Source organism: Equus przewalskii, chromosome 15 (assembly GCF_037783145.1).
Source record: "Equus przewalskii isolate Varuska chromosome 15, EquPr2, whole genome shotgun sequence".
Classification (NCBI taxonomy): domain Eukaryota; kingdom Metazoa; phylum Chordata; class Mammalia; order Perissodactyla; family Equidae; genus Equus; species Equus przewalskii.
The window spans coordinates 69885170-69899076 of record NC_091845.1 but is presented as its reverse complement, the minus strand read 5'-3'; the positions used below and the strand labels follow the sequence as shown (position 1 = coordinate 69899076).

The window sequence follows — 13907 nt, the reverse complement described above, 5'->3', positions numbered from 1 at the left end:
ACAATTATTTGAATGATAAATATCAAACAGTAAAGATAGTAAAATAATATAAATTGACATTTATAATAAAATTAATATAAAAATATGTCACATACACATATATATGTACATAATAAATACTACAGTATCATATGAAATAACAAATATTTTCAGTTGCTTATGAACAGCCCTACTAAAACTTATCTTATTATTTAGGAATTTGTTAAGAAATGGTAGCCTTGGATCTACAAGAAAGAAAAACAAGCTTTTCACTACTACTTTTTTTTTTTTTTTGAGGAAGATTAGTCCTGAACTAACTACTGCCAATCCTCCTCTTTTTTCTGAGGAAGACTGGCCCTGAGCTAACATCTGTGCCCATCTTCCTCCACTTTATATGTGGGACGCCTGCCACAGCATGGCTTGCCAAGTGGCGCCATGTCCACACCCAGGATCCAAACCAGCAAACCCCGGGACACTGAGAAGCAGAACATGCGAATTTAACCGCTGGGCCACCAGGCCAGCCCCTTCACTACTTCTAAGATGGAAAAGATGGGCAACAGACTCAAAGCACTGGTCAAAAGCCATCAACAGAGCTCTACATGAAATACCCCAAAATCTGTGAATTAAACATCCTAATATGATAATTTACTAGGCTGTATTTATTTATCAACATGATTACAGAAGCACACACATTATTTTAAAAAGAAACTGACTTAAAAAGTGGTTCTCTTAGAATAGTTGTTATCTGATAAGAAAAATACATGCTCTCACCTGAAAGAGTTTAAAGAGGGTTCTCCCATTGGATGCTACCATCTCTAAGAGCATATCGAACTGCTGCCCTTCCGTTGTCTCACTATATGGAGCACAGAGGGCGAAAGTAAGGAAGTCCAAAAGTGAACTAATAACGAGGGCACCAGTCCCATGATCCTGAAACAAAGTAACATATTACCTTGACTTATGATAGAGAGCTTCATTTAAAACATAGCAATAATGTGTTTCTGTTATTCTATACGTTAGAAGGAAACATTTAATTTCTCAATAGGAGATTCAAAGTTTGATGACTCTAAGAAGTACCTCTTTTCACTATGTAGCAAATCCACTGCTGAGTACATCTCAAAAGGAAAATAATTAAAATTCAGTCAAATTTCAAGAGAATAACCAAGACTCCTCAAATATGTGTAACTAAGATTTAATGCGTATTTGTGTAAAAAGCGATCGTTGACAACACTTGCAAAACTCTAGCAATTAATTCATGTTCCTTCTAGATAGTATAGATTGTCCATCTCCAAAACTGTTACCAGTGACTGAGGAACAAAGATTTGGCTTTATATATATTTTAAGAGCATCTTAAAGAGAGAGAAAAAAAATAATCTGGAATATCATTGTAAAAATCTAAAGGCTTTGTAACTTATCCTTCCCAGATGAATGGATATAGTCCTAAAACAGAATATTTTATTATTAGTGACCAAGCTGAGCTGTGACTGACACTGACCAAAGCTGGGGGCTGCAGTTAAAAAAAAAACAAAACACTGTCCATGTTGCACTTCTACAATATCCTTCAATAATGTATGGTATCGCTCATTAATACAAATTTAATTATAACTTACCACATGGGAATTAAATTTCTCCAGTAAGTTTTCCAGAAACTTCTTTGAAGAGAGAAGAGAAGCTTTGTTTAGCTGTTCTTGTCTTAAGTCATAGTCATCATGCATGGGCTATTGATTAAAAACAGTGATAATTCATGAGCAGTCCCATGTGCTGGCATAACTCAAGTCATTTACAAAGAGTATTCATTAAATACTGAAAGGATTAAAAATCATAGCCTTTAAAGTTTAAGGCAGGAAGGAAACTCGTGATAAGACAAGAAGGCAGAAATGAGGATTTCCCTTGGGTCTGATGAGACTTCATAGATAATTTGCCCAACAAGTAACTGTAGATACTACTGCACAAGGTACTCTCTTCAAAGTCACAGATCTCCTTACAGGGCAAATGAAACCCATTCCCCACCCCCCCCAAATTTTATAACTTAAAATTGCAATAAAACCTAGCATTTAAAAAGCAAATACTAAAATTAGCAGCAAATAGTTTCTTTCTCTCAAGGTGATTCTCTTCTGACTGTTGGGATAACTTGAGAGTGTAAAAAGGATTCCAGCATGATAGTCAGGAGGAAAGATCAAATTCTAACTCCGCTACTGACTGCTCCTGACCTTGGGCAAGGTTAAGTTACTTTAACTCAGTCTCATTTTCCTCAGCTGTAAAGTGGGAATAACAGTACTTGTCTCAGAACTATTATGATGCTTAAATGAGATAATTCATGTAAAATAAATAGCCAAACCTAACATATAATGAGGACTCAATGTGTCTGTTTCACACTACTCTTATTCTATGTTCTAGTTATCCCATTAATTCTTTTAATGGAATTATTTGGAGTAGTAAAGATAATAAAATAGTGAAGATAGCAAGATTCACTTTTGGGAATAAATGCAAGGTTTTATACAAGTGATTACTTACATTTATTCTATACCACTAAGCTTGCCTAAAACATTGTATACAAGGAATAAAATCCTATAGACAAAATTGAGGTAAACCAAAAACTTCAATGTTATACTGAACCATTTGCTTCTCCCCCCATACAAGCTGTCACCAAGTTAGATCTTTACCTCTCAAATGGCTTTCAAATGTGCCTTCTTTAGCCCCAGCTTACCTCAGCATCGTTTCTCACATGATAATTTGGTCTACCCAACTCTAACTTTACCTCTAATCTGTAGTCCACATACCACCCATGAGCTTTCTAAAATTCAAAACTGTTGTTACTGCTCCTCTGTTGAAAAATCTTTCAGTTATTCCTTACTAAAGAATACAAATCTAGCTTCTTCATCTGAAACAACGGTTTTTTCTGACTGTCCCTAGCTGTTAACTCCTAGCCCCACGCGCCCCCATACACACCTTATGATCCAACCATATTTAATTATTTGCTGCTTCCGAAACATGCCTTTACATATGCTCTTTCCTTTCCCAGGAAAGCCTTCTCACAGCTGGAAAATACCTGCCTATCTTTCAAGATTCAGATCAAGTGTAACATTTCCCAGAAAGACTGGCCTGGAATCTTTCATCTTCCCGTCAACACAAAACCAAAATTAAGTGCTGCTTTTTAGTGATCCCATGGCCCCTATGACTTTATACTGTATACCTATGCTGACCTTATTAGACTGTCGGCAATTATGACATCTTCGTATTTCTAGTACATAGTACAGGGCCTGGTTTATAGATACACTAAATAAATGTTTATTTGAATAAATAAATGGTTATGAGAGCAATTTAGGAAATACAAAAACATTAAATTTCATTGGTTCAATAAAAATCTAAGTTTGTAGAAATCTAAACCATCAGTCAACTTAAGAAAAATCAGTTTCCATAAGAAAAACACTACTCACACACATGAGGGCACAGAGCATATCAACAGCTGCATGGATTACTCCATTGTTGCTCCTCTTGAGTGCTTTTACTACCTTCACTCCGAGACGTTCCCGAAATCTTGCGGAACAAAATAATAAGCGTGTAATAGCAATATCAGAGCATTAGTCTATTCTATTATTATTAAAATATAAGGTAATAAGTCATCTTAAGTTTCCATTACATTACTACAGCAATTATATATTTGAATCCCACCTCTGGGACCTATCCGTTTTCATAATAGTTTTCTTCTTTGAGGGGGAAGATTGTTTTTAAGGTTAATTAAAACTAAAAGGCAGGAAAAATAAAATTTAAAAAAATATATAAGGCATACAATTTCCTGTTCAAATTCAATAAAACAAGAGTCACTATGTATGAGTATGGAACCAACAACCCCCTTCAGTTCCACTTGCCTTTCTTTTTTATTTCTCATGAACAAAAACTACCATATTACCAAATAAAAGGTATCAAGTTTAGTCAGATATAAAGAGGTGAATTGTTGATTACTTGCTATTTTGAGTTGTTCAAATTCTCTAAAAGAAGTTAAGTTTCAGAAGATAACTTACTTTGGAAGCTGAGTGAAGGCTAGAAAACCAGCTTTGGAAGCCACAAGCCTCCTCACAGCCTGGAACTGACTCTCGAGTTCAGCATTTGAAGCAACAACTTCTCCCTCTTGGGACAATAATGCTGTTATGGCATTATTGATCAGTTTTTCTTTGTTTTCTGAGAAGAGACCCTAGGCGAAGGAAGAATATTTCAAAAAAGTTTCCACAACACAAGTTAATGACAATGAACAAATTATGATACAATTTATCTTACATCCTGTGTTACTGCATGCAGAACTCCGCTATATGAAATATTTGCGTTGAACCTGAATACAGCATCTGCAAAGTTACCATCTGTAAGGAGATGAAAAAGTTCAAAAGGATTTAGAGGTTTGCATTCCTAAAAATTCTTAAATTATTATTAAGTAGATGGATGGAAATGCAATTATCTTTAAATCAATACTTACTTGGAGGTGTAGCCAAGAATCTGAGATGAAGGCTCTCCACTTCCTCATCAACAGGCATGCTGAGTAACCCCCATCGCTGACCTTTATGAGTTGGTGTCATTTTTACACAAACATCTCTGTTACCAGAGGCTCTTACTCCATCCAGCAAACTTGCTAATAAAGAATCTCTAAGTAGGTTAAAAATAAAAAGGTTTTAGGATTGACAATTAATAGGAATTGGGACGCAGAGTGCAGCACAGGCCTTGCAGCAGGTAACCTGGGCAGGGGGAACTCTGAGTATAAGGAGAAGCACAAAAGAACAGGGGCTTCAGGAGCGTGGAGTTCCAATACCAGCTTTTCTCTTTGCTTCACACACCTTGTAGAAGTTGCTTAAGGACTGTAGCTTTAACATTTTTCTGTTGTTTTTTTATTTTAAGATTATTTCTAACAGTTTTACTGAGGTATAACTTTCAAATCACAAAATTCACCCAATTAAAATGTACAGTTTGATAATTTTAGTAAATTTACACAGTTGTGCAATCATTACCACAATCCAGTTTTGATACACTTCCATCACCCCAAAAAGTTTCCTCGTGCCCATGGGCAAAAAACTCCCCAGCCCAGGCAACCACTTACTGCTTTCTGTCTCTACAGTCTTGCTTTTCAAGAAACTTCATCGAGAGAATGAAAAGACAAGCCACAGGCTGGGAGAAAATATTTACAAAAGGTATATCTGATAAAGGACTATTATCCAAAATAGACAAAGATTTCTTTTGTTTTTTTTTGCTGGGAAAGATTTGCCCCGAGCTAACATCTGTTGCCAATCTTCTGTCCCTCCCCCACCAAAGCCCAAGTACATAGCTGTATACTCTAGTTGTTAAGTCCTCCTAGTTCTTCTATGTGAGCTGCCACCACAGCATGACTACTGACAGATGAGTGGTGTGGTTCTGCACCCAGGAACCAAATCCGGACCACCAAAGCGGAGCATGCCAAACTTTAACCACTAGGCCATCAGGGCTGGCTCAAAAAAGATTTCTTAAAATTCAACAATAAGAAAAACAACCAGATTAAAAAGTGAGCCAAAGACCTTAATAGAGACTTCACCAAAGAAGATATATACAGATGGCAAATAAGCATATGAAAAGATGCTTCATACTTTGTGTTATCAGGGAAATGCAAATGTAGAGATACCACTACACATCTATTGCAATGGCTAAAATCCAGAACACTGAAAACAACAAATGCTAGCAAGGATGTGGAACAACAGCAACTCTCATTCACTGTTGGTGGGAATGCAAATGGCACAGTCACTTTTGGAACACAGTTTGGCAGTTTCTTACAAAACTCAACATCCTCTTACCATATGATCCAGTGATCACATTCCCTAATATTTACCCAAAGAAGCTGAAAACTTAAGTCCACACAAGAACCTGCACACAGATGTTTATAGCAGCTTTATTCGTAACTGCCAAAACCTGGAAGCAACCAAGCTGTCCTTCAGCAAGTGAATGGATAAATAAACCATGGTACATCAGACAATGGAATATTATTCAGTGCTAAAAAGAAATGAGCTATCTCCTGAATTGCTAAAGCAATTCTGAGAAAAAAGAACAAAACTGGAGGCATCACAATCCCTGACTTCAAAATATGCTACAAAGCTAGAGTAATCAAAACAGCATGGTACTGGTACAAAAACAGGCACAGATCAATGGAACAGGACTGAAAGCTCAGAAATAAAACCACACATCTATGGACAGCTAATCTTTGACAAAGGAGCTGAGAACATAAAATGGAGAAAAGAAAGTCTCTTCAACAAATGGTGTTGGGAAAACTGTACAGCCACATATAAAAGAAAGAAAATAGACCATTCTTTTACGTCATTCACAAAAATAAACTCAAAAGGGATCAAAGACTTGAAGGTAAGACCTGAAACCATAAGACTTCTAGAAGAAAATATAGGCAGTACACTCTTTGACATCAGTCTTGAAAGGATCTTTCCAGACACCATGTCTTCTCAGACAAGGGAAACAATAGAAAGAATAAACAAATGGGACTTCATCAGACTAAAGAGCTTCTACAAGGCAAGGGAACACAGGATTGAAACAAAAACAGAACCCACCAACTGGGAAAAAGTATTTGCAAATCATATATATATATAAAGAACTCATACAACTCAACAACAAAAAATCAAACAACCCAATCAAAAAATGGGCAGGGGATAGGAACAGACATTTCTCCAAAGAAGATATATGTATGGCCAACAGACATATGAAAAGATGCTCACCACCACTGATCATCAGGGAAATGAAAATCAAAACTACACTAAGATACCACCTTACATCTGTTAGAATGGCTTAAAATAACCAAAACAAAAAATAACAAATGTTGGAGAGGTTGTGGAGAAAAAGGAACCCTCACACACTGCTGGTGGGAATGCAAACTGGTGCAGCCACTATGGAAAACAGTATGGAGATTCCTCAAAAAATTAAAAATAGTAATACCATATGACCCAGCCATCCCACTACTGGGTATCTACCCAAAGAACTTGAAATCAGCAATTCAAAGAGACCCATGCACCCCTATGTTCACTGCAGCATTATTCACAATAGCCAAGACGTGGAAGCAACCTAAGTGCCCATCGACTGATGACTGGATAAAGAAGATATGGTATATATATACCATGGAGTACTTCTCAGCCATAAAAAAGGATACAATCGTCCCATTCACAACAACACAGATGGACCTTGAGGATATTATGTTAAGCAAAATAAGCCAGATAGACAAAGACAATCTCTGTATGACTCCACTCATATGTGGAAGACAGACAAATACATGGACAAAGAGAACAGATTAGTGGTTACCAGGGGAAAGGGGGGCTGGGAGGTGGGCACAAAGGGTGAAGTGGTGCACCTATAATATGACTGACAAATAATAATGCACAACTGTAATTTCACAAGGTTGTAAACTATCATAACTTCAATAAAAAACAAAGAAATGAGCTATCAAGCCATGAAAAGACAAAAAGGAAATGAAAGAAGCCAATCTGAAAAGGCTACGTACTGTATAATTCCAACTATGACAATGTGGAAGAAGTAAAATTTAGGAGACAGTAAGAAAGATCAGTAGTTGCCAAGCTGTAGGGTGGAGGGAGGGATGAATCGGTAGAGCACAGAGGATTTTTAGGGCAGTGAAACTACTCTGTATTGATACTGTAATGGTGGATATATGTCACTATATATTTGTTCAAACCTGTAGGTTCATCAGTTATTCAAATGTACCACACTCTGGTGGGGGATGTTAATTATGGGGGAGGCTATGCACCTGTGGGGGGGTTTAGGAGTTACATGAGAAATCTCTGTACCTTTTGCTCAATGTTGCTGTGAACCTAAAACTGCTCTAAAAAATAAAATGTATTTTAAAAAACGTTCATAGAAATGGAATCATATAATATGTAGCCTTACATGTCTTGCTTATTTTACTTATCATATGTTTTTAAGGTTCAGTTCTTTTTATGGTTGAGTAGTATTCCATCGTACAGATTCACAAAATTTCTGTCTATCCATTCACCAGGTGATGTATATATGGATAGTTTCTAGTTTGGGCTATTATGAGTAGTGTTATTATGAACATTCACATGCAAGTCTTTGTGTGGGCATGTCTTCATTTCTCTTGTGTAGATATTTAGGAGTAGAATTGCTGGATCATATGATAAGTATATGTTTAATCTTTTAAGAAATTGTCAAACTGTTTTTCAAAGCAGTTTTATCATTTTACATTCTCACCAGCAATACATAAGAGTTCCAGTTTCTCTAAATCCCTGCCAACACTGCTGTTCTTTTTGATGTTACCCATTTTAGCATATATGTAGAGGTTTTAATTTTTTTCTGTAATCACTCATGATTTTTTCATGTGCTATTTACCATTTATATATCTTCTCTGGTAAGGTGTCTATTTGAACCTTTTGCCAATTATTATTGAGCTATAAGTGTTCTTTTATATATTCTGGATGCAAGTCCTTTATCAGCCATATGTTTTCCAAATATTTCCCCCCATCTGTGGCTTGTCTTTTCCTTTTCTAAAGGAATAAACTTTGACAAAGTCTAATTAATCAACTTTTTCTTTTGTAAATTGTGCTTTTGGTATTATGTCTAAGAAATCTTTTCCTAATCCAAAGTCACAAAGAGATTGCTTTACTTTCTACATGTCAGTTTTACTGGGAATAATGGCACTTTCTTCCTTGGGCTACCACCAGGATTAAACAATGCAATGTACATTAGGCGCATGACAAACTCAAGTGTTGAGATCCTTCCTCTGATTAAAACATCTGCCCTATTTTTTTTCTTCAGAAGTTCTCTTCCCTGAATTCAGGACAGGAAAAAATATAACCTTTTGCTTGAGATGCCATTTTTGTTGACCTTAGATCAAAAACTCTAAGGTAAGAACTAGTTACTGGTCACACTACAGGAAGCGAAAACACTTCAATAAGGTTGTATTGTAGACAGTGGCAAAATGTGCCTGAGCTGGATCAACTAACTTAAAAAATGATTAAACTCTCAATCTATTCACAACAGCATCAAAGAACTACCTGGAATGTAAAATCTGCCAATCCCACAACAATGGCTTAGTATATGAAGGGAGATGCAGTCACTCTCAGTAGAACAGCATTCTAAGTCTGTTTACCTCACAGGAGGCGTTTAGGAGGTATAGCATCTCACAGGCTTTCACACCAACAGCCAAGTCACAGTAATATAAAAATACGCAGGCATATTCCACTGGAAAATTAGTGACTAGCTTAATGACACTAAGATAGAAAACTCTAACTTCAGGTGTGTTTATATTACAGTAACTTGTGGTTGCTACCCAAACAACATAACAATCAAAGTGAAATGTGCTATTTTAAAATATTTTAAAAGCATAAGTTACAGAAATTCTTTATTCTCAACATTTCACTTGAGATCAAGTCACCATTTTTATTCTCTTCAGGAATTTGAAAACTGAATGCAACAAAATAATGTCTTTCCTAAGTTACATAATTCTCAAGTTCTAGATTATAAATCTTTTTTTCTTCTTTGATGGAGAACTTTGCCTTGCACATACTAAGATCTCAAAAGCTTGATGAATTAAAAAAAATACCTCTCTGTTGAAGAATATTTCCGTATTTGCCCTTTTATAAATTCAATGGTAAAAAGTTGTGGATTTTCTGAGTCACAAACCAATGCAAATACCTAATGAAAACAAAACACAAGTTCAACAAAAGACGTTCAGTTTTATGTTCTTTCATTAGAAAAACTAACATCGTTTAGCTTACAAAAGTCAACACTTAAAAATGTAACTTGTTTACAATATCAGAATTTAAGAGCTGCTTAAAAGTCTCATTCAAATTTTCATACAATTATTGAATAAAAAATTCTATTGGGCCAGCCCCAGTGGCCAGTTGTTAAGTTCAGTACACACTGTTTTGATGGCCCAGGTTCAGTTCCCGGCACAGACCTACACCACTCTATTAGTGGCCATGCTGTGCTAGTGGGCCACATACTAAAAAGTAGAAGACAACTGGCACGGATGTTAGCTCAGGGCAAACCTTCCTCAGTAAAGAAAAGTTGTATTCATCGTATACTTGGAAAATAAATTTGCAATATTCTTTGTTCTAAAATCAATAAATATAACAATGCAAAGAATTAAATACAGAATCTTCCTGTTTCCAATCTTTAGACATGAAAAAATATTAAAATGGAAAGAAAACTACTGTAATTTATCAATAGGAAGAAATCTCATTTAAGCTAATATTGCTGAAACTTACTTCTCCTAAAGGCTTCAATGTTGCAATATTATAGGTTGCTGGATCACGTTCTACTAAACAGGTTTCTGTAAGTGCTAGAACTCTTTTTACAGGTTCCTTCAAACAAAATTGAGACATATTAAAAAGATATTGAAGAAAAATGTCAAAATCAGATGAATAAATTTTTATTTTTAACATATGGGTCTTACCGAATGTCTAGGTGATATTTTTTGGACTATAAACTCCGCTAAAGATGTAATGGATTCATCAGTGCTGTATTTTCCAAAGCGAAGATTCAAATACTGCTCAAATTCTAAAGGTTCTTTTCTGATCCGCAATGAAATACCTATGTAGTTGCCAGCATGATCTATTGCACTTTTGATGATTTCTTCTCTTTGCTCTGATGCAAATAAATGCTGCAAAAATTTTAAAATTTAAACAGTTAAGAGTTGAAATAACTAAAATGTGACCATATTGAATCAACTCATAGAAAAGAGACTGAAGCAGCAAATCTAGAGGAAAAAAGGTAGTAGATCTTATCAGAGGAAAATAAGCAGTGTGTTGTGGTTGAAACACTATTACTAAACTAAAATCACAAAGTCTGGGATATAGACCTTTAAAATAACTCACTGAACAGAAATCACCTCATAACTTATCAGGGTCTGGTTCTTATCACTGGGTAGAAAACAGCACTCTGATTCTTCCAAAAGGGCCCCCAGAGACCCAAGCCAAGTCCAGTAGGGGTGGTGGATACAATGTGGACAGGATTCCCAGTTTCAGCTGAGGTAGTTCTGATTTAATATGTTTTTACATAGTGGGCTTTCTTATAAGATTACCTTGCAGAATGTTTAAATGTCACTGGCCTATGCATATTACAAACCAACCTCCAAGAATGTCTTTACAAAAGTAAAGATAAGGGTAAGGTATTTCTACTTGCATTTGCTGCCTGGAGGACAGAAATGCTAAATGTCCTGGAAAAGGCAAGACTAGGGAGTCCCACACAAGAAAGAATTGTCCTGCCCAGAATGCCAATAGCTCCCCTACTTAGAGACACTGGATCTGATCATGTTTTAAAACCTGACTGTATTCCCAGCAGCTTATCACAGTCACTATGGATGCAGAAGTTACCAGATAAAGGTTTGTTGAATGCATTTGTCATGGTATCATCTCTGTACTGAAGTGATGCATTTTAGCTAGTGTCTTTTAAAAGGAAGAGAGCATGCTTATGAAATGGATGATTAAAATTGAAACTGCTTGATGCCATCATGCAATAAAAAATGTTGGCAACTGAGGAGTATCAAACAATTCTCATCCTTAATGTTTACCTTATGCATTGTAAAGCACGGCTGAATTACTGTTATACAATTATCCCGTTAAGGTCTGTCAGGCCATATTCCTGTAATTAGGTATATTCCCACCAAGGGATTTCTCAGTATAAATTTCCAGCACCCAGAGAAGAAGCAAGCCTTTAGACAGCACCACAACAGCAGGATTTAGGCTGCTGTAGAGTGGGAGAGGAAAATAATTTTCTCTTTGGTCCTCCATCTTTTGAGTGTAGCCTCAGAGGTAAGAAAATATCTAGATGTGTGCTCCTAGATGAGGGACTCCAGGATGGTACCCCTCATCTGGGTAAAGAGTGAAATCTTGGATGGAAAAGGTCTGTAACTCTGAAGAGCTAACATATTTTGCACATCAAATTGTTCAGCTCCCCATCATTCTTTTTATTGCCCTTTTGCTACCCTCTAGTCTCTTGTGTATCTGAAAGTTCCAGGCTTTCCCCAGCTCTGCTACCCAGGGAAGGAAAACTTACCTACAGAACGCTAAATCTTGGAGTAGTGTTCCAGGCCACTAAGGTAGCTACAGGAATTAAAATTCTCAAGAGAAATGATTCTTGAGAGTAAGTTCAATGAGCCTCTCCATGTGGAGACTCTCTCTTGCTCATCTTTGAGATGTGCAGTTTAATTAAGGCAGGCAGGATGTTTCTTATAAAAAAGATGATCAACATTCGACAGCTCAGTTTCTATTACTGATTAACAAACAGGGTACCAGCATCTTAAGTGGCTTCTGTTGTACCTCCCAACTTACATATGATTCAGAATTTCAAGACAAAAACACATGATGAATTCCAAATTTGAAGTTTCAATAAATACTCAGATTTCAGATTACAAACAGCTGGGCAAAGAAGGGAAGACTGTAAAAATAAGAGATTTTAAACTACTTTTCCAAAGAAAGCTTAGAAACCTTCAGTTAAGACATTAATATTAATGAAAATAACAATTGGAACCACCATTTACTGAATAGTAAGCCATGCACTATGCTAAGCATTTTACATAAATTACATCACCCGATTCTTAAAAAACAAATAAACAACTATGACCTACATATTAGTCTCCTCATTTTAGAGAGCTGCAAATTGGGATCCAAGCTCAGGTGTCTTTGACATCACAGCCTGAACTCTTAATACCATACTTCCTCCCAGAGGGGAGGACTCAGACCAAATTTCAAAGTGAAGTATACAAACTCTGCTTTCCTTCAAATGGGCATGCCCCTTTTTAAATAACTTTTTAAAAACACTACTTACCAATCTACTAAATCCTCCATAAAGTATACAAAACCCTCCTTGATAATCAGAGAGGTCCACGAAGCCTTCAATATTTCTATAGTCATACGAACAGAGGACTCTGTTGGTTGCAGGATTAATTTGGTCAAAGCCTCCAGGAGTTACTTCCAAAATGACAGGTTTTCTGGTATCACTCCAGTGATGCTTATAGCAATTATATCTCTAGAGAGAGAAATAGTATTATTTTTAGGTTCATATTTAAGCTTACCATAACATAAAGTTACATTTAATCTATCAGACACTGCTAAAACAACCAAAAATCTAAACAATATTATAAACATTTAGGGCTACTATCCAAATTGTTAAAAACATCATTAATTTTAGCTATTTGGAGGCCTGTGTTTATTTAATTAAGAATGTTCACTCTAACTGAAGACAACACAGTCATGCATCGCTTAACGATGGGGATCCATTCTGTCAAATGTGTTGTTAGGTGATCTCCTTGTGCAAACATGACAGAGAGTACTTACACAAGAGAAAAAAAAAGGAAATCCTAAATAGAAATGTTATTCTGAAAGAGCTTTATTGGGGAAAAGATTTCAACTTTTGTTGATGGATTCCTTTAATCCCAGTGAGACACAGAAAAGAGTCAGGTCACTTTTCAGGAGGTTATAGTATTCCATTTAAACAACCTGAGTTGGTGTAGCATATAAATGTAGATTTTCTTCCTACACACAGAAAAGCTGAGGTCTCAGTTTGACCCTAGGCTTTTCTAATCACACGAACAGAAAGCTATCTTTAGAAGTTTGATGGTATTAGCAAGTAAAATTCCATTTAGATGATAATATTCCTTTGTAAATTAAAGTATCTAGTATCAGAAATAATTAGAATGGTCAACATCCATTTACTATCCAGTTTTATTCCTAAAAATAAAAAAAAAGTTTAACTGAGGCAGATAAGCAAAATGATGTGGTACAGAAAATAATTTAAAATAAAACCAAAATGATGCAAAGAAAAAATAAGGATAACAAAGTGTCAAAGGTGAAATGAATATTCCCTCACCCTCTCAAAAAGTCCAAAAGTTTTCTACCCCCCAATATGAAAAGGAAAGCATGGTCAGTTACATGATTCTTAAGGTAAAAATA

At 35.9% G+C, this 13907-nt stretch overlaps 1 protein-coding gene across 2 annotated transcripts in view; it reads right to left on the bottom strand.

The window, feature by feature from the left end:
• Positions 1-13907, bottom strand: part of DNAJC13 (DnaJ heat shock protein family (Hsp40) member C13) — a 110677-nt gene that overhangs the window by 65307 nt on the left and 31463 nt on the right. For both annotated transcript variants that reach the window (XR_011527158.1, XM_008544064.2), the window contains exons 6-15: positions 12784-12984; positions 10412-10618; positions 10224-10319; positions 9557-9648; positions 4445-4611; positions 4252-4331; positions 3999-4168; positions 3414-3513; positions 1587-1694; positions 751-906 (exon numbers count right to left, since the gene is read on the bottom strand). Coding sequence is in view for 1 of the 2 variants with exons in the window: in XM_008544064.2 (XP_008542286.1) it covers positions 751-906; positions 1587-1694; positions 3414-3513; positions 3999-4168; positions 4252-4331; positions 4445-4611; positions 9557-9648; positions 10224-10319; positions 10412-10618; positions 12784-12984 (1377 nt within the window). In the remaining variant the exon portion in view is untranslated. The remainder of the gene's footprint in view (positions 1-750; positions 907-1586; positions 1695-3413; positions 3514-3998; positions 4169-4251; positions 4332-4444; positions 4612-9556; positions 9649-10223; positions 10320-10411; positions 10619-12783; positions 12985-13907) is intronic.